The 27,891-nt window shown below is 34.9% G+C and overlaps 2 protein-coding genes across 2 annotated transcripts in view; one reads left to right on the top strand and one right to left on the bottom strand.

Moving 5' to 3' along the window:
• The window catches only part of LOC125664807 (uncharacterized), a 59,323-nt gene extending 57,477 nt beyond the window's left edge, over window positions 1–1,846 (top strand). Inside the window, exon 22 of the mRNA XM_056145329.1 lies at window positions 99–1,846. Coding sequence (XP_056001304.1) covers window positions 99–381 — 283 coding nt within the window. The 3' untranslated portion in view covers window positions 382–1,846. The remainder of the gene's footprint in view (window positions 1–98) is intronic.
• Window positions 1,847–27,891, bottom strand: LOC125669511 (TRPL translocation defect protein 14-like). Its single transcript, XM_048904060.2, has 12 exons — window positions 27,683–27,891; window positions 23,855–23,922; window positions 22,857–22,894; window positions 21,985–22,022; window positions 20,156–20,284; window positions 18,868–19,067; window positions 18,302–18,379; window positions 14,166–14,261; window positions 12,444–12,540; window positions 9,303–9,391; window positions 8,911–9,026; window positions 1,847–6,919 (listed from the first exon to the last, which is right to left on the bottom strand). Exons 1-12 carry the CDS (start codon window positions 27,852–27,854, stop codon window positions 6,778–6,780), a joined length of 1,263 nt encoding a protein of 420 aa, XP_048760017.1. The 5' UTR covers window positions 27,855–27,891; the 3' UTR covers window positions 1,847–6,777.

The following is a 27,891-nucleotide window of genomic DNA, read 5'->3' as shown; positions in this document are numbered from 1 at the left end:
ATCTAACCTTGTAACACAGATCTCAAATCAAAAATTAATTCCCAACATCATAATCAATTACGCATTTCATTCTGAAGTTGTTTCAATGCTATTTATAGAAATCGCAGACAGAAAGTACTTGGCACGCCCCCTAGTATCAAGGACAACGAAAACGAATATGCCTCATGGTTCTCCAGCAAGGAACAGCTGACTGAGGGTTCAAAGGGCAGCAATGAGGGGGAAGGCTGTCACTACATGACGATCCCCGCAGACAGGGACTACCAATCACTAGAGCTCTTTGATCAAACACCCGCCAACCTAAGTCACGTTTACACATCTGTGACGTCATCCGGCCAGGCGCGCGTGTTCGGAAAAAAACATTCTGTTTCTTACCAAAAATGAAAAAAATAATAATGTGTTGTATGGAGGAAACGCACATTTCGTAGTGCATTTCAGAATTCAAAGAGCACCAGTTCAGATAGAATCAAACAAATAGTGGTGCTACCATGTCACATCATTCATTGACAAGATGAAACAGAACTCGTACCAATAAAGATATTCCCGTTCTGTATGAACTACGCGCTGACTGAAATCGATATCGAATGATGATCAATTCCTCTAGCGTGATTTGGACGCACTTTATGTATTCATGGTACTGAGCTGAACTCTTCATCCATAGGGTAAACAATAGAATTAAACCAAGCACATCTCAATATTGTATGTGTAAATAAATTTTCGTGCACATATAGGCCTACATAAATGTCAAGGTCACAGGGTCAAAAATGTTGGTACCCAAGGAAAGGTCTTGTCACAAGAAATACTCATATGAAATATCAAACTCTAGCTTTTATTGTTCAAAAGTTATTAGCAAGGTTAAAGTTGTTTAAAAGTAGGTCAAACTCTAAGGTCAAGGGTAAAAAATGTTGGTACCCACGGAAATGTCTTGTCACGAGGAATACTCATGTGAAATATCAAAGCTCTAGCACTTACTGTTCAAAAGTTATTAGCAAGGTTAAAGTTTCAGACAGAATGACAGACAGGACAAAAACAATATGCCCCCGATCTTCGAGGCATAAAAACCCCACTTTCATTTCAACAGTTATTAATCATTGTGCAAGTCTTTCATCATATGAAATAGTTTGTTGGTTAGATGAAGTTAGGGGAGCAGCCATCAGTTTCACCGACATTCTTGTTTTGGCTAGTCTTCCACCTTCTCTTTTGACTGCCTCCCCCTTTCATCTTTGAAAACGGATGACACATGCCTGCATTACAGTTCATTCACACAAGTACCTGACGTTTGGACCCACATTCACTTTGATCCATACTAAAAAGATATAATTTCCTGTAAATTCATTTATTCTCTGTCTATGGTATAAAATATTTACACCTAAAGAGTTTGATGAAATTGAAAACTGAAATATTGGACACAAAAGTAACTGAATCCATGAATTTACCGAAATATTTCTTAATAGTTTTTTTTTTGCTAACGAAAGGAGGTGTGGATCAAAGTTTGTCAGGTGCCTGTGTTCATTAACAGTGTCAGGTGCGTGTTCATTTACAAAGGTGTCCATTTACAGTGTTGGTGTTCATTTACAATGTCAGGTGCGTGTGTTCATTTAGTGTCAGGTGCCTGTGTTCATTTACAATGTCATGCAGGTACCCGTGTTCATTTACAATGTCAGGTGCCTGTGTTCATTTACAATGTCAGGTGCCCATATTCATTTGCAGTGTCAGTGTTCACTTACAATTTACAGCGTCAGGTGTGTGTGTTCATTTACAATGTCAGTGTCCATCTTTGTGGGTTTTGAAAAGAAACACAATAAAATGTTAATTATTTGTGAATAAAAAACAACCACACACAACCAAACTGATGACTTACAATTTATTTTTACAAAGTGTCACACAAAGTACCCCTTTAATATGTAGAATTGATCACACGTTAAAGACAAGAAAATATATAACTACAAGTGTCTCAGGCTGGAACAGATAGCAACCCAAACCCGCTAATATCTACAACAACAATAATCTGGATTTCTTAACAGATAAACAAAATGCACTTTAAAAACTCAACAGGAAAAAGAGTGGGAGCACTTCTATTTTTGTACAGCTTGTGGTCAGACAGTGGTCGTCCCTGACAACAACAGGAAGTGAGCACCATTCACAAGCCCAATTGTTGACAGTTGATTAAACAATTCAAATAAATGAGTATTGATGTGTAACAATAACTCTTAAAAGGTTAAGTCCTTTTACAATATATTGACATTAAACAATAAAATTTTCATGCGTGTACATTTGAGATTTTGTCTTCATTTCTTAATGAAAAAAACAAAACAAACAAAAACCAATATACTAAGGTCAAGCTGTAAACTCCTGAGAAGGATTTACATGTTCATTCATTAACAGCGATACATAAAAATAGCAGCGTGAACAAGCTCTAGATACAATGCTCTGGTCAGAATCTGTGAATGATTTCTTGCATAATAATCGTTTTCCACTACATTCAACACAAACAATGTGTATTTGTATAACAAGTCAGGACAACAGCGAAATAAAACCAGGAGTGTTCAAAGATCTAATTTTTAATCTGATGAAACTACTACTGTTACTCTGGACAGAGTTTTCAGTCAAATACAGTAACTCTAAAATTTACTTCATGTAAGATGAAGATCCACTGGTCACTAAAATTAATCATTTTACAACAGACTGTTTTGACAAAAGGCCCATGGGTCTCATCAGTCACCTGAGTATTAGTTGAAAGTATCACTACTCCCAAGGGCAAAGAAATCGAGATAAAAATTCCTGTTCTGCACATCTTAAATAAACTCTAATATTCAGCAACAGTATAAAACAACTTAAATGCCTCTAAAAGTGCCTATACTAATGACAGACTTTACATAATATATCTAACATTAATATGATACGACTACTTTGGACCCATCCTTCAGTCAATAACCTGGGGTTGTGAAATTCACTATTTTGGTACATCCTTTTCTGTTTTTCCTAAACATGTATTTAGTTTATATACCATACCAGCCAACTTAAAGAAGTCTTTCAAATGATAAAGATAATAATCACAATAATAATTCTAGCCCCACCTTGAAACCAAAACCCTTATCCCCTGGGACCATGGTATTTACAATTTGGTAAAGGACTACCAACTCTTTCTAAATATTTTTTTTAGTTTCAATTTAGTACCAATAGCATTAAAGAAGAGATTTATATTTAAATGTTTTACACATATACACTATACATGTATATGCCAAGTTTGTTACCGCCCTGAGGTCAGAACCTCTACACAGGGGATCATGAAATTTATTGGTATAGGTTTTCTGCTTACATCACTATGCATTTAGCTTTTCTTAAAGATGTGCGGATGTAGAGAAGAAGATTTTTAAAAATTGATGAATTTTTGCCCTGCCCCTAGGACCCCAGGGTGCAGGAGTCCTGAAATTTACAATTTATGTCCCCTTTGTCCTAAAGATGCATCATACCAATTTGAAATGTATTGGTAGTTATCAAGAAGTGAAAAATGTTCAATTGTTATCACATTTAATCACTGACCGTTTTGGACCCACCCTGATACCAAAACCCCTAACCCTGGGATCATGAAATTTACAATTTTGGTAAAGGAATACCTGCTCATTCTAAATACCCATTTAGTTTCAGTTCAGTATCAATAGCACTAAATTTAAAGATGTTTTTTAAATGTTTTACATATAGAGAAGATTTCTGAAAGTTGGTAAGCTTTTGCCCTGCCCCTAAGGCGCCAGGGGTGCAGGAGTCCTGAAATTTAAAATTTATGTTACCTTTATTCCAAAGATGCTTCATGCCAAATTTGAATTGAATTGTAAGAGTAGTAATCAAGTAGTTGAAAATGTTCAATTGTTAACGCACGACAGACGACGATGGGCTCTAACCAATTGCAATAGGTCAACTGAGTTTACTCAGGAGACTTGATAATGCTTGTCCATAGATCTACAATACTAAAGAGACAATCAAATCCACAGGATGTGGTTGGGTTCAGTGTTATATTGTACATAATTAGAATAATATTTTAAGCAGTATACTGACATATCACGGGCTGATTTGTGATGTAAACAGATCTTGACATAAGATAAAAATGAAATAAAGCAGTACTAAACAACACGCATATTCATGGATTTCCCAAGACTAGCAGTCCTCCTTGTAATACCCTTTTGAACCTTAACAACTACAATAAATGTTGACAGCACAATACGGGAAATGCATAAAAGACTATAAACTACTCAAAACAACAGCTGCCAAACTAAACAATTATTCACCAATGTTCTATAACACAAATCTACATCGTGTGGGCAAAAACCTTACATAAATAATATTCAGGTTAAAATAGGTTTGGTATTCTGAGCACTTTATATGCATTTATATTTTTTGGCACCATTCTAAAAAAATTTGTTTTTGATCATACAATGATTGAGTTCACTGGGGATTGAGAGTACTAAAATTCACAGATGACCAGCAATGAATTCACAAATGACCAGCAATGAATTTCTAATAGGAACAGGTATAGTGTAACAGTATACTCTTCGTTAAGAGTCGATCCTAATTAATTTCTGATAAAATATTTGACTAGAAATTGTCATAGAATGCAAACAGAATGTAGTACACAATACATGTCATAGGAGAACTAAATATTCTAGATGCATCACACTCTGGTTTTGGGTACTTGTCTTCTGTTCATTGATCACATGGTCGGTTTCATTTTCACAGTGTCTAATTTCCTCTTCATTACAACAACTGATTAAGAAATGTACACCTTTCAAGGGAAGTAACTGCGTTTGTTATGAAATTTACAGGTACAATCTGGTTTGGTGGTTTAAAATGGGCATTACCATGGAGATTGGTAAGCATCATGCAACATTCCATTACAATGGTAAAAGTTACATGAATGAAAAACTACATAGATATTATTCAAAGCAGATGCCCGTCAGTACTTTAAAAATGTCAATTTCACAACACTCCAACCCCTAACCCCCTAACCTGTGGCCATTTTCACACAAAAAACCTTACAACTAAGATGAATTTTTTGTGTCTACCTTATACTCAACTAAGTGTGACTATGCCCTGAGTAAGAATGCCAGTTTTATCACCTATATGTAAATACTTATGGAGGCTCACTACACCTTCAAAATATTTATCAAATCAGCATGAAATGATTTAATCATGAAAGAAATCATAATATGCAATAAGTACACAGGTCAAAATATGCAATTTTGGAGAAAAAAAAACATGATTTTCAAAAATTTATTTAATGAATAACACTACTGGCAGATTTGAACTCGAAAACTGTGGCTCTGTAACCCAACTTTATCTAATGAACTAGGCAGATATACAAGCAAATCCATTGATATAAGTAATTTCCCAAATACTTAAGACTTGCCATCTTGTGCCGTAGTGGCACAAAATGTAAAAGTATTGATGTAGTAAGCTACCTTAATATCGCTCATTCAAATATACAGTCTACTCCACTTATATTGAAGTAATTTATATTGAACTGTCTGTTATATTGAACTATCTGTTATATTGAAGTCACTTATATTGAACTATCTGTTATATTGAAGTCACTTATATTGAACTATCTGTTATACTGAAGTCACTTAAATTGAACTATCTGTTATACTAAAAAAATTTATATTGAACTATCTGTTATACTGAAGTCACTTATATTGAACTATCTGTTATACTGAAGTCACTTATATTGAACTATCTGTTATACTGAAGTAATTTATATTGAACTATCTGTTATATTGAAGTCACTTATATTGAACTATCTGTTATATTGAAGTCACTTATATTGAACTATCTGTTATATTGAAGTCACTTATATTGAACTATCTGTTATACTGCAGTAAATATATATCCCCAGTTACATTATTCAAATCAGTTATAATGAACAATTCAGGTCAGTCCCCTGAATATATCTGGAATACACTGTACATGAATAAAAGAATTATTATGAAAAAAATTACGGTATCTTTTGATTTTCATCTTAATCATAAAACTAAAACTATTTATTAAAATGGCCACAGAATCCCATCCACCCTCCCTGGGAATTAGGAAAGGGGGAAGGGGTTTTCCTGAAATGCTTCAGCAACTGTTAATTTGATCACCTGAATGTATAGAAGAACACATGAAAACAAAATCGGTTGGAATGTTCACAACTCATTCCCTTGAGCTACAAATTCGGTACTATATAGATACTGTTCTATTGCAGTTACATACAGCGTGAGACATTTCAATGAGATTCTGTGCAGTAGAGTCTTCATAAAACAGGTTTGAAACATACAAAAAAGCAATGAGATAAATTCATTTTCATTTACTTTCTAATAATGTTAAGAGTAATGCTCAAAAAAAATAAATGTGGTAACAATGATTGCTGTACAGTCAAGGAGTACCAATGTACGTCTAAGAAATGGGGGGGGGGGGGGGGGGGGGGGGGGGGGGGGGGATTACAAAAATCAAACAGGAGAATATAAAAATATATATAAATGAAAAGTAAAAATAAAACCTCATTTCCCAGAGAGATTTCTGCAGTCAATCCAGTGTGACATGATTCGTATCAACTAATGCCATGGTGAGGGGGATGGGTGGCAGCACATACCATACTACAAGGATGTGTGCCCTTCTAATCACACAGACAAAAATAAATCCAACAACACAGACAACCAGACAGACAAAATACAGATATACACCGGCTGTTAGGGCTGTACAACTGGGAACTATAGAGGTAAAAGCTGAACTACGCCAGAAGCTAGGCTGCTATTCCACTTTGAGTGAGAGATTATACATGGAGTATTCATTCAGGCCTGTCACTTCCCGCTCAACGTTCAGGAAATCAGGCAGTGCTAGATCCTCTCCTTTCAAAGCTGTGTAAGTTTCCAGAATTATCAGACCTTTACACCTAAAACAGAAAGTAACACACACATCAAACAGAAAGTAACACACAAATCAAACAGAAAGTAACACACATCAAACAGAAAGTAACACTTAAAACAGTAACAAACCTAAAATAGAAAGTTAACAAACCTTCTACATGTATAAGCCATCTAAAATCAGGTAGACACTCATATAACATAGATACACATACAATTATATATGTATATAGAATACAATCTTAGATTTGCAATACAGGCTCACAGGGCTAATCAGTCACCCAAGTATCTGCAATAATTTTCCTGTTCTGTTAAGCTTAATTCTAATATTCATCAGCAGTGTAAACTAGGATGTGTTCTTTTTTCTTAAAACATACAAATGCCAGTGAAATAGACGATATTGTTGAAAGACTTAAATATCATGTTATATAATATATATCAAAAGGTATTTAATGTATAATGATATTTATTGATAGTAATAAATGGATGGTGTGATTTTTGTAACTTTGGTATCATTTTGAGGGGTTGATCAAATAAATAGAATCCACAACAGGACTTTACAAAATTTTGATTACAGCTTGATTTATTTCACCTTGAATTTTACAATGAAGTCTATGGGAAGAAGCTTTATTGAAATATTGTCAGCCAGGTTCGAAACAGTGACCAGATAGCTCAGTAAGAGATTCAGGAGGCCCGGGTTTGAATCCCGATCTGGTCTGTTGCATTTTATTCCTTTCAGTAAAAAGTTACATAAACTTTCTGTTTATGAAAGTATGAAATAAAATCAATAATTTTTCATTTTTCTTATTTTTATCAAGGATGGATAACTCTTCTAAAAAGTTTCAACTGCAAAAAGATCAGCTTCCATTCCTTTACCAGTAATGTGAATTTGGACTATTTCACATTCATCCTTATTTTAAAATAAACATTTATCTTGATTTAAATCATTCAAAATTGTTCTTTTGTTATACATTGAATACCTCAACATTATATGACTATTTTCAACCCTGGGGTTGTGAAAATCACAATTTTGGTACATCTCTTTCATCTTTTCCTAAATATGCATTTAGTTTTTATATAGTATCAGCAAAATTATAGAAGTCTTTCAAATGATAAAGACATTTAACCACTTTGACCATTTTTGTCCCACCTTGGAACCAAAACCCCTACCATCATGAAATTTACAACTTTGGTAGAGGCTTTCCTGCTCTACATGACACAGATTTAGTTTTTCTTAAAAATGTCATCTTTGCTAGCCAAGTGTCTGATGCGCTTACTCTCAGCAAATTGGACACTTGGCTAGCTAAGACGTACAGGTGTATGTGAGGTTGTAGAGAAGATTTTTGTAAAATTCGTCTATTTTCGGCACTTTTTGTCCCACTCTTAAGGCCCTGGGAGTACAGGAGACCTGAAAGTTACAATTTATGTCCCTCTTGCCCTGAAGATGTCTATATTTTATCTTTTGATTTTTTTAATATCGTTTATGGAGTGCCCTCCATGTAACACTACTTGCATAATCCAGAGAACGTGCCTCATGCTTTCTGGATGGCATCGCTCACTCAAGCCAATAGACAACATAATTCAACCCTCCAGACAACATCGCTCGAGCCCTTCAGACAACATCGCTCAGGCCCTCCAGACAACATCACTCAGGCCCTCCAGACAACATCACTCAAGCCCTCCAGACAACATCACTCAAGCCCTCCAGACAACATCGCTCGAGCCCTTCAGACAACATCGCTCAGGCCCTCCAGACAACATCACTCAGGCCCTCCAGACAACATCACTCAAGCCCTCCAGACAACATCACTCAAGCCCTCCAGACAACATCGCTCAGGCCCTCCAGACAACATCACTCAAGCCCTCCAGACAACATCACTCAAGCCCTTCAGACAACATCGCTCAGGCCTTCCAGACATCACTCAAGCCCTCCAGACAACATCGCTCGAGCCCTCCAGACAACATCGCTCAGGCCCTCCAGACAACATCACTCAAGCCCTTCACATATGCTCTTACAAACCTTTCAGGACTTGGTTCTTTGTATATGTCCATATGGAAGTATTGATTGTTCCAGAGAAAACATCTCCGTTTCTTGTAAATGGGCCATCGCTTGTTGTCACGTTGTTCAAACAGAATCTGTGGTTAAATGTAAAATACAGTGTCACTTGACTTCTCCGATAAAATGTAGTCTCATGCACAGCTTTCTACAGAATACCTCTAAAGCACAATTTATGTTACTACATGATCGAGATCAATCTCATTCATACTCATAGCTTATAATACAAATAATGAAAATAAATAAGATTCAAAGTTGATATTACAGTTTAAGATTAATTTCTTTTACTTCTAGCAGTAGTATATCTAAAAAAAAAAAAAAACCAATATGAAGAACATGAGAGATGTACAACATACATTGAAGTCTTTTTCTGAAATTGACATGCGAATTTCCACCATGGCCTCCTGAACCTGCCGTCTCATTGTGTGAGTGTAAGTCCAACTCCCTAAAATCAAATGTTATGTGTCTGTTACAACCACAAACATATGTCTGTTACAACCATATACACATTACAACCACATACACATGTCTGTTACAACCACATACAGATTACAAACACATACACATTACAACCACATACACATATCTGTAACAACCACATACTCATTACAACCACAAATATATGTCTGTTACAAACACATGCACATTACAACCACATACACATATCTGTAACAACCACATACTCATTACAACCACAAATATATGTCTGTTACAAACACATACACATTACAACCACATACACATGTCTGTAACAACCACATACTCATTACAACCACAAATATATGTCTGTTACAACCATATACACATTACAACCACATACACATGTCTGTTACAACCATATACACATTACAACCACATACACATATCTGTAACAACCACATACTCATTACAACCACAAATATATGTCTGTTACAAACACATACACATTACAACCACATACACATGTCTGTAACAACCACATACTCATTACAACCACAAATATATGTCTGTTACAACCATATACACATTACAACCACATACACATGTCTGTAACAACCACATACTCATTACAACCACAAATATATGTCTGTTACAACCATATACACATGTCTGTAACAACCACATACTCATTACAACCACAAACATGTGTCTGTTACAAACACATACACATTACAACCACATACAAATATCTGTAACAACCACATACTCATTACAACCACAAATATATGTCTGTTACAACCATATACACATTACAACCACATACACATGTCTGTAACAACCACATACTCATTACAACCACAAATATATGTCTGTTACAACCATATACACATGTCTGTAACAACCACATACTCATTACAACCACAAATATGTGTCTGTTACAAACATATACACATTACAGCCACATACACATATCTGTAACAACCACATACTCATTACAACCACAAATATATGTCTGTTACAAACACATACACATTACAACCACATACACATATCTGTAACAACCACATACTCATTACAACCACAAATATATGTCTGTTACAAACACATACTCATTACAACCACAAATATATGTCTGTTACAAACACATACACATTACAGCCACATACACATATCTGTAACAACCACATACTCATTACAACCACAAATATATGTCTGTTACAAACACATGCACATTACAGCCACATACATATATCTGTAACAACCACATACTCATTACAACCACAAACATATGTCTGTTACAAACACATACACATTACAACCACTAGCTGCAATAATGTAGCCCTCTCTGATTTTTTTTTTTTTTTTTTTTTTTTTTTTAGGGAGAGGGCTACAACTCCTTAGGATCTCCGTAATGGTGCAAATGCGGGAGTGATTCACTCCCGCAACATTTGCGCTCATTCTAAACATTTCCTGACTTTCTTTACGTAAATAAAATGATATTCTATGTTTCTTAGTCAATATATAAATTTACAACCTGTAACTTAAGATTTGTGAGGCTCTATTCTACCGTTTTCAACAATTTCGATGAATTCCAATTTCTCGATTCATATTTGTGCGCCATGTTTGATGTACTGAAGTTTCAACTTCCGATTGTCAAGTCATTTGCATATGCCATATAAGGTAGTATTTACATCAATGGACAAGTATGGAGGCGAAAGCTATTTCGTCGGTATTGAAAAGGTTTGAATTTAATATCAAGTTAAAAACCGAACTGCAGAGTGTAAATTCTTTCTGCAACAATATGATTTCCCTTTCTTTGTCGAAGTGGCTCGAGTAACTACATTTTCGCGCTGATTGTCAATGTTTAGGTTTTTCATTAGATCCACCTACGAGATCTCGCGATAACAAGCATGGCGGAGCAGACGAAGAATTTTGCATGCTGTACATTATATTTAATGAAAAACACCTTTATTAGACATGCCCGAGCACAAAGTTGGTACTCCTTTTGGTGTAAACAACATTTAGGACTAATACATAGAGTTTATTATCGGTTATTCATAAAATTATTTTGCACCATTACGGAGATCCTATGGAATTGTAGCCCTATCCCGAAAACGTCAGAATTAAAAAATTGGATAGGGCTACATTATTGCAGCTATACAACCACATACACATATCTGTAACAACCACATACTCATTACAACCACAAACATATGTCTGTTACAAACACATACACATTACAACCACATACACATATCTGTAAAAACCACATATACATTACAACCACATACACATATCTGTAACAGCCACATACTCATTACAACCACAAATATATGTCTGTTACAAACACATACTCATTACAACCACAAATATATGTCTTACAACCACATATACTTTACAACCACATACACATGTCTGTAACAACCACATACACATGTCTTTTACAACCACATATACATGTCAATTACAACCACATATATGTTTGTTACAATCACATACTCATGTCTTTCACAACCACATAAATATGTTTGTTACAACCACACACACACACACGCCTGTGTTACAACTAAATACACACATCTGTTACAATCACATACACCACATGTCTGTTACAACCACATACACAGCATGTCTGTTACAACCACACACACACGTCTGTTACAACCACATACACATCTGTTACAACCACATACACTTGTCTGTTATAACCACACATACGTCTGTTACAACCACAACCACATGTCTGTTACAACCACATACACATGTCTGTTACAACCACAAATACATGTCTGTAACAACCACAAACACATGTCTGTTACAACCACATGTCTGTTACAACCACACACACATCTGTTGTAACCACACACACATGTCTGTTACAACCACATGTCTATTACAACCACATACACATCTGTTACAACCACATACACATCTCTGTTACAACCAAAAAACATCTCTGTTACAACCACAAAAACATGTCTGTTACAACCACACACACATGTCTGTTACAACCACACACACATGTCTGTTACAACCACACACACATGCCTATTACAACATCACAGCGAGTCTCTCACCATTCTGGCCCCGTTTGCGTATTCTGGCCTGAGTCTTTCTGCTGGGACTGGACAAGTAGTAGTGTTGTACGTCGAAGTCCTGATATCCTGGGAATTTCTGAAAGAAGAAGGCCATGATAATAACACAGCATGAAGAACTAACGGTTGTAGATAATGAATAAGGAGATAACCACTGCCGCCACAATTCTATTGCAGGGAACGTTTATTGTGATGATGACTTACTAATATTCATATCATCTGCCTCTACAATGTTCGTATTGTGTTATTCTATTTCAACCATTTTAAAATCACAGGGATAATGAGCAATAGCATTTGTAAATAAAGTGCACCGCCACGGCACATGATACGCCCGTCACATATTGTTAACAGTATAGATTGTACCCATTAAAACATTTTTTTTTATATCACCTTAATTAAATGTCACAGTGACCTTAAAGTAGGATGCGACACACCTTCTACCTAAGATGCATTAGTTGACCAATTTTGGTGATTCTAGGTCTAATAGTTTTCAAGTTATGAGCCGGACAAGTTTTTGCCATATATGGCCATATCTTCTTAATGAAAAGTCACAGTGACCTGGTTTTAATGTGCGACACACCTTCTACCCAAGATGTATCTACAGACAAAGTTTGATGATTCTAGGCCTTGTAGTATTTAAGTTACGGGTCGGACACGAAAAAGCTAACAGACGGACGGATATGGCCATATCTTCTTAATGAAAAGTCACAGTGACCTGGTTTTAATGTGCGACACACCTTCTACCCAAGATGTATCTACAGACAAAGTTTGATGATTCTAGGCCTTGTAATATTTAAATTACGGGTCGGACACGAAAAAGCTAACAGACGGACGGACAGACGGACGGACATGAACGCCATACCATAATACGTCCCGTCTTAAGACGGGCGTATAACAAATACCAATTCTAATAGATGTACAGAAAATCTTGTCTTAAAAAAACTTTTTGGAGCACTGTTCCTTTGGGCCTCCATATCTGAACTATTTACTAGACCAAAGAGAAATTCAATGGCCCAAGTAAAACACAAAAGTATTGCTTTCTTCAGTTTGCTGAGTACAAGAGTACATCATATCACTTAGAGGGTTTAGTCCAAATTAGTTGTGACAGAAACAGCTACCTGTATCTAATACTGATTCTGATAACAATCTCCATTTCATGATAGGGTAACATAATATTCAGTGAAAGACAATGGTATTGATGAAAAGCACCGACCTGAAGGTCTTGTATGTATGTAATAATTTTACTGGACTTTGTCTTCATGCAACACAAGTCAGGAATTTAATGGATTGACATGTCTTAACATTTTCTATAATGATGGAAAATCAAATAGAAATTTCAGATTAATCAATTTTTTTTTTTTTTTTTTTTTTAAGCTTTTTCCACAATTTGACAAATCCCCTGGTCATCTTGTGTGTTTCCAATGACAACTGTAGAGGGCGGAGCGCTATATCGAGTCTCCGATCATCAAGAATATCAAAGATTTGTTAAAATACATATACAGTAAAACATGTTTATAGCTAAGCTCAACTGCCAGTGAAAAACAGTTCGTCAGGACTAAACTTTGTTATATCTAAAAAGACTTTCTTTATTTTCCTCTCATAGGGGAATAAATATCACTTCGCAATAAGTGTGAATTTGTTATAATCATGAATTCCTTATAAGTGGGTTTTACTGTACATTATCGATGAACAACGCCAACTCACAGATTCATCAGCCAGAGACGTAACGAGGAATTTCCTCTTCTTACTTTCGGAGCTTAACCGGTCATTGACCTCAATACCCAGTCTACTACACACAGTCTGAAATACAAAGTCATTCTATACACAACAATCTGAAATACAAAGTCATTCTTTAGAACATATTTTATCATCATGCATATGATGGTTGGTTGGTTCAGAGTTGTAGAAAGAGCATAAACAAGAGGCCCATGGGCCACATCGCTCACCTGAGTCACCTTGGCCCATATCTGAAGACTTTCCATATATATTTGCATGTAAAACCTTAGTCCCTATTATGGCCCAAACTACCCTTTGCAAACTTGAATCTACACTATGTCAGAAAGCTTTCATGTAAATGTCAACTTCTTTGGCCCAATGGTTCTTGAGAAGATTTTTAAAGCTTTTTCCTATATTTGTATGTAAAACTTTGACCCCCCCCCCCCACTTGTGGCCCCATCCTACCCCCCAGGGGCCATGATTTGAAAAAACTTGAATCTGCACTATGTCAGAAAGTTTTCTTGTAAATATGAGCTTTTCTGATTTAGTGGTTATTGAGAAAAAGATTTTAACTATATATTTGTATGTAAAACTTTGATCCCCCTTGTGGCCCCATCCTATCCCCGGGGGCCATGATTTGAACAAACTTGAATCTGCACTATGTCAGAAAGTTTTCTTGTTAATATGAGCTTTTCTGGCTCAGTGGTTCTTGAGAAGATTTTTAAAGTTTTTCCCTATATATTTGTATGTAAAACTTTGATCCCCCCTTGTGGCCCCATCCTATCCCCGGGGGCCATGATTTGAACAAACTTGAATCTGCACTATGTCAGAAAGTTTTCATGTAAAAATCAGCTTTTCTGACTCAGTGGTTCTTGAGAAGAAGATTTTTAAAGATTTTTCCTATATATTTGTATGTAAAACTTTGATCCCCCCTTGTGGCCCCATCCAACCCCCGGGGCCCATGATTTGAACAAACTTGAATCTGCATTATGTCAGGAAGCTTTCATGTAAATCTCAGCTTTTCTGGCTTAGTGGTTCTTGAGAAGAAGATTTTTAAAGTTTTTACCTATATATTTGTATGTAAAACTTTGATCCCCCCTTGTGGCCCCATCCTACCACCGGGGGCCATGATTTGATCAAACTGGAATCTGCAATATGTCAGGAAGCTTTCAGGTAAATTTCAGCTCTTCTGGCCCAGTGGTTCTTGAGAAGAAGATTTTTAAATGACCCCACCCTATTTTTGCATTTTTTGTGATTATCTCCCCTTTGAAAGGGACATGGACCTTCATTACAACAAACTTGAAAGCCCTTCACCCAAGGATGCTTTTGGCCATGTTTGGTTGAAATTGGTCCAGTGGTTCTGGAGAAGAAGTCGAAAATGTGAAAAGTTTAACAGACGGACGGACAGACAGACAGATGACGGACAAAAAGCGATCAGAAAAGCTCACTTGAGCTTTCAGCTCAGGTGAGCTAAAAACTACCAGACATTATGTCCTGTATATTAGGAATAATTTAGAAAATCTAACAGAAAAATTTAAAAATTTAACAGACAGAATAAAAAAAAACAACAAAAAAAACAACTGAGATTGTTTCACCTTCTTTCATTTTCAAGCCTTGACTTCAAAATATTAACTTGTTTTTCACAGCTCTCTAGATTTTGACCACATAGGAATTAAACTTTCTTATCAATTTTATTATAGTTTAATTTTCATCCTTTTTTGTTTAGAGGTTATACCCCCCCCCCCCCCCCCCCCCCCCCTGTTTACAAAAACTATTTATGGAACAAATATAACCATTTTCATTTAAATACCCGTTTTACTATGCATATTCACCATGTAAAACTTGCCATTTCTAGCATCTCTGACATATCTTCAAAGAAGACATTGTTGGAAACTTCAAAAATGAAAGTAGATAACCCCTTGGAAAACTCCATACAGTACTAATAAATATATATTATTACTACAGTAACTTGATCCGAAGAGTCAGATCACGTCGAGTTGACAGGCGCGGATCATCAGATCACACGAGACGCTTCGAGTTTGATCTAATGATCTGCGCCTGTCAAAAAGACGTGATCCAACTCTTCGGATCAAGTTACTGTAGTAATGATAAATTTATTATATACCCCTTTATGCATTTTAAATCCACATTTATAAGATGATAAATGTAATCCAAATTATCAAAAACACAGACATACCATGAAATTATGTTTTGTATATGCAGTTTTGTTTTGTGACGCGGTCAATATTTTCCACAAATAACGTTGCGTTAATGCATTGTGACGGCATCAGTTTCAGAAAATACTCATACGGAATCAGAAAACCACAGTGTGGTGATCCGGAAAACCAGATCACATGCTGTGAAATCCACAGTATCAAAGAATGATACATTGTTGGGTATATAATAAAGACAAGTATCATGTGGTATAGTTGTTTACTCACTCAACCTTTAACTACAATAAAATTTCTTCAAACTACGCAACATAAAGCTGGCCAACATTTACGTGATCTATTACCGTGGTACATAATTTTTCATAAAACTGACAAAAATTGGAGCTATCGCCACAGAAGTGAATAGTTATATTTATTCTAAAAATATTCTGTTGTAAACTAAGGGGTGGGGATATGTGATCATGTTTACAAGCTGTTCAAGCACCCGTGTTTACAAATTCAACTTTCTTTTTTCCCCTCATAACTACGATTTTTCAACCATTTGATGGGCCACACAATCAGAAATAGAATGACATGCGTGATATTGAAAGCACACACACACAAAGTGGGCTTCAGATTTCTGGGAAAGCAAGTTTGTGGTTATTCAAAAGCAAGTTATCTTTTAGTTTTTGCTTGCATAAAAGCCAATAAACAACGTAGATATGATCCTTTTTTTGTCTGCTAATATCTACCAGACAAGTTCGTCAGATGAGGTTCTAAGTATTACCGGACAAATTGAAAATTTACCAGAGATATCCAGTAACTCTGTTGGTTGTTTGTTTTACTTATTGTCAAGATTGAGATGTCACCATCTGTAGGTGAAGTTCCACAAATATAGACCTAAGCTCAGCACTAGAATCATGAAAGGGGTATAGCGCACTTGGTATGCAATTTCGCCTACATAAATACCTTTTTCTTGAATATCATTTTTTACAAATATTCTGCTATACAATGTCAGTTTATACTTGTGTTTACCCAAATTACTTAATAAAGATATCGATATGTTGATAGTATCTTTATTTGATAAGCATAAACATCACTGTGATTATATAGAGTATATAGTAGATGTAACGTAATGGGCATAAAAAATTGCAAACCGTTGTAAAAGACCACCTTAAACCAGAAATAAAACACTGAAATTGTTTTACTTGATTATGACTGTATATAAGTCGGTTTGAGGAAATTTGGTTTAAGGTGGCCCTCTTGTTGAAAATGGATAAAATATGAAAAAATTGTTCTCAAAATTTACCTTGAGATTTAGCAGCCTGTGAAACATTAAACATTTAAACTCACATGCCTGGGTGGCCTAGTGGTTTAGGGGCTTGGTCATCTTACACTTAAACCATTCATTCAGAGTTCAAGCCCAACATTTTTTTTTTTTTTTTGGCTTTTCATTTTTTTGGGGTCGTTTTCTTGAGGGTGTGTGTGTGTGTGTGTGTGTGTGTGTGTGTGTGTTTAAATGTGATACATATATAACAAATATTAGTCATTTTCATCATAACCTCTAATATTTGCAAGTTACGACTTAAATAAAGGGAATTTATTCCGAGGTCATTGTAGTTCCTTTTGTTTACACTAACATGAAACTTACAATTTTGGTTGAGGCCTTCCCGCTTTACGTGACTATGCATTTAGTTTTTCTTTCAAGTTTGCTGTTGTAGAAAGGATTTCTGAAAATTGGTCAATTTTTGGCAGTTTTTGCCCCACCCTTAAGGAGACCTGGAATTTACAATTTATGTCCCCCTTGTCCCAAAGATGCTTCATACCAGATTTGAAAAGAACTGGAAAGGTAGTTTATCAAGATTTTATTTAAAAATTGTTAACACACGATGCATGATGACAAACAATTGCAATAGGTCACCTGAGTTTACCCTGGGGATCTAATAAGAGCTTTGGTACAAGTGTATTACTTACTGATATCATTCTGTTGACTTTCTCTTCAAATCCGGTACAGTTGTCGATCACATCATAATACGGGTGACCTACCCACGCCTACAAATATTGTTCAAGAGATCATTGAATAAACATCCCTTTTTGGATATGACACTAATAATTATTTTGTAGGTAGTTTATATATCAAAGCATATGTCAAAGTTGTATTAATAGTAAATAAAATGTAAAAGTTGCATTAATAGTAAATAAAATGTAAAAGTTGCATAAATAGTAAATAAAATGAGCCTCTCATATTCTGTATGCTGTATCTCCAACTTTAATCAGACTGTGATCAGAATGTTTCTTGTAATATTCAATGAAAAAAATATACTTTATTTCTTAATGATCTACCCCAATTTTGATTTGGATGTTAGGGGAAACACAATTGATGTTTTTGGCCTTAATGAGATTATCTGCTTTGCACTTGTGTGTGTATATATATATCCTGCCTCATTTGTGAAATAAATTCTATATCCGATTAATATAAAACATTGAATATCCTAAACCTATTTTTAGCCTGAATGAGATTATCTGATGGTAGGACATACTGCTGCCGTGATCTCATCTAGTTGCCGGGCAACATCCAGACCTTCATGACGAGTCACATGACCATCCAGCGTGTAGAAAGCTTCAGCCCCATTGGCTGCCGATACCATGTGTATAATTTGATTGTATCGATTGTCACGGAGCTGCACAGGATTCCATTTATTATCCTTCTTCATTTTTTCCCAATCATTAGGGTCCAAATCTACAGTCACAAATTAATGGAATGATATTTTATTTCTCATCATTTTGCAGATTTTTTATATGATGGTGCAATATTGGACTCTTGCTTGCATTAATAAGCCCATCTAATCCATAAGTCATGAGAGTTGTTTCATTCACAGATAATAGACCTTATTAATTTTAAATTAAAATGTCCTAATGGGACTAATGGGGGTAAATGCGTCCCCCCATCCCACCCCATTGGGGCACATTCAAACTGGTTCATACACAAAATATTGCTTATTTTATTACCATTATTTGACTGGGAGGCATTGATTTCCAAGGACTTTGACTTACATTATATGACCAGAAGCGACGTTTGTGTCACATCATTTTAAGGTCATAATGAACATTGTCGAGATTGTGACTCAATTTTTGCGGTCAAGGCTGACTTTCGTATCTAGTGTGAATGTCTGAAACTTCTCATATCCTTTTCTCTCAGTGACCTTGACTTCGTTCAAATAACCTTGAATCTGGATGAAGACAAATCTTCATAAGCAAACTGTCAAGTATGATCATCTTATCTTTATCCAATGTAAAGATATGACATTGACAAGATTTATATATTTTTTCTCTCCAAGCGACTTTGATATTGGCAATATGACCTTGGGATATAATGAGTGCATATCCAGAATAAAAAATCAATTTCTTTATTAAATTTTTCTGCTCCAATAACATGTATTTGAGTTGTATATATGATTTGTCCCAATGACCTTGACAATGTTCAAATGACCTTGAGCTGAGTCGAACAAACATGCCGTGATTAACTCCTGTGATCAGCATGAACATTTCATCTTTTCATTTTGCAAACATCATTAGCATCAACAGCCAAGTACAAAAAAAATCAGTTAAAATGATTTCAAACTAGCCAAACCTTTCTCAAAATTGAGCCCATCAGTACACAAATCTAAGACTTTGTGTACAAGTTAGCCTGGCGGGTACACAATATTGGAAAACAAATACTGTCCTAGAAATCTCTATACAAATAATGTATACAAACTTTTGTTTGTGGGGGTATAAAATGTCTAAATGATCCCCATTCATTGAGCGGCTACTGTTTCCATTACTTACAGGCCGAGGCATCCATGAGGCCCCGATCACAGATGAGGAGACAATTCTGTTCACAACTGTTGGCCAGGTCAAAAAACGTGTCCTCGATCTGCATCATTGTTTTCATAAGGTTCTCTTGGAGCCGGTAGGCTGAAAATCAAGTCGAAACAAGTCAATCAGAAGTGGTTTAACATTGATATTCAAAGGAAATACAGTGTTTTATCTTTTCCAGTCATGTGACCAAACAAACCAATAAAATTAGTTCTTGCACACTAAACTGAAATGAGGTAGACAAAAAAAATTCAAGTCTAAGAGCCATAACTCTTCTACAAAACACTCAAACCTGACCTGTAACTCATTCATGTGCAACTACATATAAACCACTTTACCAGCTTAATATCTGACAAGTGTGACAAGAGCAACAAAATCAAAGGCCTCGGAGTCGACTCGTCCATGATTTCAAACAAGGGGTGGTGGTGGGGGATGGGCGTATAGATAGAGCACCGTCTTATATAAGCCAATTCTGAATCTTTAAAGTATAGTAAATTAAACTGTACATACATAAGTGTTATGCTTAACTAGATATCTATGGAATATCAACGTCACAAACTAGGAACATGACACATCGGCTTAAGAAATTTACCCATAAAAGCTTCAAAAGTTGTGTGAACATAAAAGATCAAGATCAAAGGTCACTATCCATGGTACCCAGCATATCTGCATTAGATGATCATTTATCTGTACATGTCAAATATCAAAAGCCTACCGCACAAGACAAAACAGTAACAGCCCGGACACAATTTGTAGCAGGTATTGATACAATTTACTCTCTAGAGGTCTTCAAATATCTTGATCAGCTCTTCCTTCATTCTGTACATGACATATTCCCGCAAAAATGTACCACGTACATATGTGAACAATGTTTACTTGTTCGTTGTTAATTTATTTAAACAAAGCAACTACGGCTGTGCGGTGCACCGAAAATTTCGGTGCACCGCAATTCATACCATTCAATTCGATGCACCGATAACAAATTACGGATTTCGGTTCGGTTTAGATTTTACATACACTGAAAACAACAAATATGGCGGCCAAGTTATGTTCAGAACATGTGGATTTTTATGCAACAGAGATTTAAATCACTACTGTGTTGAGATTTCGCATTTTCACCACTCAGACACCAGCAGAATATGGTCTTAAAATTACTGCAGTTTATCTTTTTAATGACATATAGCATTTCTGTCAGTGCTGGCGTGAAATCAACATCGTAGATAATGACACAGATTAAATGTTTTGACAGTTAATATGAGAGAGAGAAGTAAATCAATAAAGGAGAGATCAGCTGATGAAATTGTTGAATTTTTACATATAAATGAAAACAATATGATACATGTATATATTTTCGATTGACGGTAGATTTATAATGATTTGTTTGATAATCCAAAAATTATACACCCATCAACATCAAGTGTAACTTTGTCAATTAGTAGACAATTTTTTTTGTTAACATAAGCTAATGGAAATTCCTGTCATCAGATGTAACAGGAAGGGAGAAAATGCAACGGACCAGACCGGGATTTGAACCATGGCCCCCTGAATCTCCAGTCAGGTGCTCTACCAACTGAGCGATGTGGCCAGTGGCGATCGAACCCGGCTGACCACTACACTTCTATCTATAAATCCTGACATTGGGAAAGCTCTAAAGTCATCAGCTCATGCTACACACCTACTTGTTCTTAATATCAAGAACTCAATGTTTTGAATGATTTCTTAAATATAAGACATTAAATGAACATGATATTACTTGAATGATTTCTTGAATATATAACATTAATTCAACAAGATCTTACCTTCATCTTTTTTCAGACTAGAAAATTTTACACCACCACTGAAAAGGAAATCACAATGCATCGGAATTATTTTCAATCACATAGCGTCAAAATTAAATAAATCTTACTATATCAGAATTATTTTCAATCATATAGCGTCAAAATTAAATAAATCTTACTATATCAGAATTATATTCAATCACATAGCATCAAAATTAATGAAACCGTAAAACATCAGAATTAATAAAATCATAATGTATAAAAATTAATCAAATCCTAATGCATAAAAATTAATCAAATCATATTGCATTTTAATCAATTAATCATATATTTAATACATTAGAATTCATTAAAATGATATGGTGAATTACATTGTCAATGTCCTTTTAATATGCTACAGTGCCATGCAAAAAGCATTCTATCAATTTTGTTCTTCCAAGAAATTTTATACAAGTAACAAAATAGATATTGTTTAAATTAAATATTTCACCACTGAATGCGGAACTTTTCTTTGTTTGACATCAGATGTATAAATGGTGCAGTTTCAGTTGAATGCACATTTAATTTGGCATAGCCGTATTGCTATACAGAATTCAAGTAGACATTATGCATAAAATTAAACAAATTTGATATAGATTCTACCATAATAGTTCAAGGAACATAATTGCATTAACAATCTAAGAACACGGTCATTTTTTATGAAATATGTGAGGGGAAAAACACCAAATTGGCCAAATACTTTTTGCACGACTCCTTACATACAATGTGGCTCTTGACAAGATACAGACAAGGTGTGCCATGTCATGTAAATATATACTGTGATACACGTAGGTCATGTTGTGGTGAATGGCAATACATTGTTACTTATTTTAGAGATAGTTGCAGTAACCCACCTTAGGAATATATAAGCTGTTTCTGGTAATCGGTACACCTAAATAATATCAAAAAAGAATTGAATTAGTTCAACAAATGTGTGTTGGATTTTTTAACAATTCAAATAAAGACCTGTTTAATTTTTTAACTGACATCCGCAAACCCGGCACATTTTAATTGAGAAATTGCACTATTCTCTTAACAGAATTCTATAGCATTTGCTTAAGATTGATCACTACATTAAAATTTTAATATAATTTTTCATATATATTTTTTTATCTAAATAATCAACACATCTAACCGAGTCTTCTTGATATGTTTATTTGGTATTTATGAGGTAAGTTTTAGTAAATATTTATCTATTTTATATGGCATATCTTATCAGAAACTTATTTACCAAACACATCATATCACAGTAAAAAAAAAATCTTATTTGCAAAACTACTTTTTATAATTCCAAAAAGAAAAAAAACCACTCACACAAAACCATTCATTCATGAAATAATTGAGAGCCTCACAGTATTTCTCTTTTGATGGTGAAATCATAGTCCATACGAGAAGCCTTAACGATCCATTAAATAAAATTCTGATGTAGTCATTCAAATTACCCTCCATTTTAATATCATGCCAACTCCTCACCTCTGGGAGGCCTAAAATCAATATTTCCTACTAATATTGTCTTGGAATTCATTCATTCATCTATTAAAGCCCTACTGGCTGCCTTTAATTAATCAATCTTGAATATATCAGGAGTGCTTAAAAGAGCAAACCCCCCACTCACTGCTCCCTCTGATCCAATGTCTGATCATAGTATCCATCTAGTCGCAGCGTCTCTCACCCCTACATGTACCAGACACATGTCATTTATCACATAGACATAAAAAAATAACTCTGATACCTGTGGACCATTTGAAATTTAATGTGTGTATATATATAAACACACACATACAGGACATCAACATTTGGACCCAGAGGTCACATGCTATGTAAAGATAACTCTGTCCGAGAGAATTCTCACCTTCCAGTTCATGCTCTCAAAAAACGAACTGAGTCGGGCTTGTCCTGTGGTTTTACCTCCACATGGCCCTAAAACACAACACAAATGACAGATTTTACTGACAGGTACATGCATTATAATCAAAATTGACCCGGACCTGAATGTGTGGCCCAGCATGGCGGCTGAACATTGACACTTCTCCATACATATCTATTTCGGTACATTTTACCCTCTTTTGAAAACTAAACACGTTATTTGTATCTTGTTACATGGTCATTTTCTTTCTTTGAAAGGGGGAGGGGACATTTTCTTTCATTGACTATTTTTTGCTGATCAAGTCTATTTTACTACATTCAGAAAACTTTAAAGATCTGGGCTCTGAGTGAGTACTGGTACAGATTTCAAGGTACCAAATACTGACATATGATTTGAGTAGAAAGAACTTTGGTACTGACAGGGGTTTGGCTACTTAATATAGACAGTCTTGGGTACTGACAAAAGTTTTGATATACACAAAGGTTTGGGTACTGACAAAAGTTTGGGTATTAATAGAGGTTTTGTAATTAATTAGCATTTAGCAATGCATATCCTGGAAGTTAACATTTTAAATAAATCATTATACAGGCTAAATTCAAATTTGGGGTTCGTTTTCCCTTTTTAAACAGGCATCCACATCAATAAAGCCTAGTCTAAAACTTCATTGCTATTCTCTCTAAAAGAAATTTTTCCTCTAATTTCAAAGAGCAAAACTCCCTGACATATTTCTTCAGTGTCAAATGATTCTAGCATTAGTATGCACATTATTTTTGTACGTCAGCTGTGTCAAACTCAGTAAAGTCATTTCCTCATTGAAATGTTACCATCTACATTTTTTGGCCAACAAATCAAGAAAATAACTGCCCTACCTGTTATGTAACAACAGGTAAACATAGTAAGTAACAGGGGGGGGGGGGGGGGGGGGGACACCAAGGTATATGTTAATTCAGATGCCAGGTAATATAGATATCCTACTGAACTAAAAAGATCGGTCAAATTGTTTTGGTACGAGGTACGATCAAAAGTTCAATGTTTGATAATAAACAAAATTCACATATAGTTTTCATCAAAGCCCTTTAAACTAAATAAAATTGGAATGTTTGAATATGAAAGCATCTTCTTCTTACAATACATGGCTTTGCAAGAACAGATAATCTGATAATGGATCTCTCAGACAATTTCTTTAATATATATCTCACTACATAATACACTCTACATTTATGTCATATACATATAAATGTACATAGTTATATACTTGTATATATATGCTTGTATTTATAACTTGTATATATATGTTTGTAAACTTTTCTTGAATACCAAAATATTTGGTGCTGCCATTGGAAGCAAGGATTCCCGAAAAGCAAGAGAAAGTAATAACATACTAAGTACATGATTCACATGAGTAATTAAACTCTTTGTGATTTCTGTTCAACTTATCATAATGATAAACCCTCTGTATTTTTTCATCATTTATTCAAGGTCATAACTATTGATTCTCATTGGTTACTATGGTACAATGCTGTACTGGCTGGTTCTGAAAATTAGTAACCTCAAAGAGAGTTTATCTGTATTCTACTGCCATGTGAGGGTCCACAGTGAGTAGTTTTCAACAATAATTAGTTGGTTTTTTTTGTCACATTCAATATACATGTATTAAGATGGTGTGCCATGTCTTTTCAAATAGATTTAAGTGAAGAACTTAACAGCGTTTTGGACCTTAGTGAGGATTTGTTTTTGGACATTATAGAATAGACTTAGACTTCTTTACGTTTTTTCTTTTTCTTTATCTTAGCATATTATTTCTAAAAATGATTACAAAATTTAAAAAAAAACAAAAACCAATTTCCAAAGAAAACAAGATAAAATAACCAATCTCCACTAAATGTTTGGGCGACCTGAGCAACCAACAGAAACAGGAGATCAGACAAGCTGATAGAGCGATAAAAAACTGTCTGTGTCTTAAATTTATTTCAAATGATGAATTAGTTTTCTAGATGTGAATGCAGACAAGATGGTGAGTACTAATTTTACATGTATAATATTTTAAATTAAGGAAATGCTAGTGATGAGAGAGAGAGAGAGAGAGAGAGAGAGAGAGAGAGAGAGAGAGAGAGAGAGAGAATATTTCTGATCTCCTTTTTCTGTTGGTCACCCAGACCACCCAAACATTTACTGTTATTTGTGTTTTTTATTTAATATTAAGCCTTAGATGCTTTACATTGATTCTGTTACAAACAGTCAGAGGTCTAATGCAGACATAATGCCCCAGCTGGTTTACAATAAATAAGTGGAATCACCCCTGTCCTAATTAATATCAATCATTGATGATTATTGGTTTAATAAATTTTATATACTATGGCGTGGTTACCCATGCAACCATGAAGCTTGGACTTTGGACGCACTATGTGATTTGGTATGGGTGAAACTTTTGTTGAAGGTTTGAAACCTGTACCAAATACGATACAGAAAATGTTTCATATCACGAATGTGGCATCTACACTGTCATGTGGCATCTACACTGTCGTCGATTTCATGCATCCTTGACATTTCATCACTCTGATATTTCCAATTGTTTAATAGAAATGCATCATTACACAGCTCTTGTGTAATTTAATATCTCGTTATTGTTATTCTAAAAAAAATTGAAATTAAAATATATAAATAGAACTGACTTTGTGATATTAAAAAAGCAGACATATTCTCTCTAATATCTATATCATTACTTTGATTGCCATCTACTAAAAATCCTTGAGATTATGATTTCCAGTGAGAGGACATCATTTAAAGATACAAACCTGTTTATCTGGAAAACAATTACTTCTTGTCTCTATGGAAAAAAAAAAAAAAAAAAACACCTCGTGACATATTGCTTTTAATTTTCTAATTCAAAGTGAGAGGGGTTTGATATATTTAGTGAGTGTAATCCAAGGGCTCACAAGACTTGACCTTGACGATGACCTTTGACCCAGTTATCAGGAACATTTTTTCAAAAACTCAACTGAGAGAATGTGTATACTGTAGGGTGTAGTCTTTATAAAATTGTTTATTCAACAACCTATATGATATGAATTTCATTTTTCACAAAACAACCCCCCCCCTCCCCCCCCCCCCCCCCCCCAAAAAACAAGCCATCAAATTCTTGAAATTGATAGTCAATCATATCGAGACATTGTTTGGGCACAGGCCTCTGAATTTCTATCTATAAGCCGTTATATGATTAATCAGAGTGATATATATACCCCTTCTATATATAAATACATTCATATATAACGGCTTATTGATAGAAATTCAGAGGCCTGTGGTTTGGGACAACACAATCTGCTACCTTCTTTGTTTACATTTACCATAATAATATTAATAAATGAATATTGATTCGCTATCAAATTTAAATTACAAGACAAGATATTTCATCACCATGTTTGACGATATGTTGCAAGCTACAATTACAAATGACAAACTCTTTTGGGTAAATCCTCTTTTGATAGTGTGTTGCTTCAATGACATGCCACTTCACAATCTATCTCTTTTGTCCAATACATCATCTTCTTAAACAATACCATGTATATATAATCTATATTATTGTTGCATGTTGGTTACTATCTCATACCGTTTCGTGTTTACAAATAACTGTGCGTGCTCAGATAATGAGATTTATATATAAAAAAACAACTTCAAGTTGCTGTTGCTTTTTTTAAAAAAGAAATAATAATCCTGAAAATCAAATCTTTCCATACTTAGTCTTAGGAGAGACGATGAAAGACCACGTGCTCGTATTAATTTTGGAAACATGTAAGAAGGAGATAGAAGACTTACCGCCAGTGAGCACGACTTTGTACACCTTGTTACGATTTTTCCCCTCCTCCTGCGACATCACGAATATTTGTTTATGAACGTCTCTGTAACCTCGTGTCAACTGAACGGGAAATTGTAATGCATACCTTCTAAACAAATGGCAGAAATGGCTCATCCAATAGTGAGAGCGCATGTAATAAGAAATCTAAACACAGAAAAAAATATTTGTT

The sequence above is a fragment of the Ostrea edulis genome, chromosome 1, assembly GCF_947568905.1.
Source record: "Ostrea edulis chromosome 1, xbOstEdul1.1, whole genome shotgun sequence".
Lineage (NCBI taxonomy): Eukaryota > Metazoa > Mollusca > Bivalvia > Ostreida > Ostreidae > Ostrea > Ostrea edulis.
Note: the sequence above shows the minus strand (reverse complement) of the source record. Positions and strands in the feature narration are given on the sequence as shown.

What these genes read in the sequence shown, in the direction of transcription:
- LOC125669511 (XM_048904060.2), bottom strand. Translation starts at nt 27,854, where the DNA reads ATGCGCTCTCACTATTGGATGAGCCATTTCTGCCATTTGTTTAGAAGG. An exon ending in TAGTCTGAAAAAAGATGAAG is followed by an intron (nt 20,285 to 21,984) that starts GTAAGATCTTGT and finishes CTTGATTTTCAG; the next exon opens with CCTACCGGCTCCAAGAGAAC. An exon ending in AAAGAACCAAGTCCTGAAAG is followed by an intron (nt 6,920 to 8,910) that starts GTTTGTAAGAGC and finishes TTTCTGTTTTAG; the next exon opens with GTGTAAAGGTCTGATAATTC.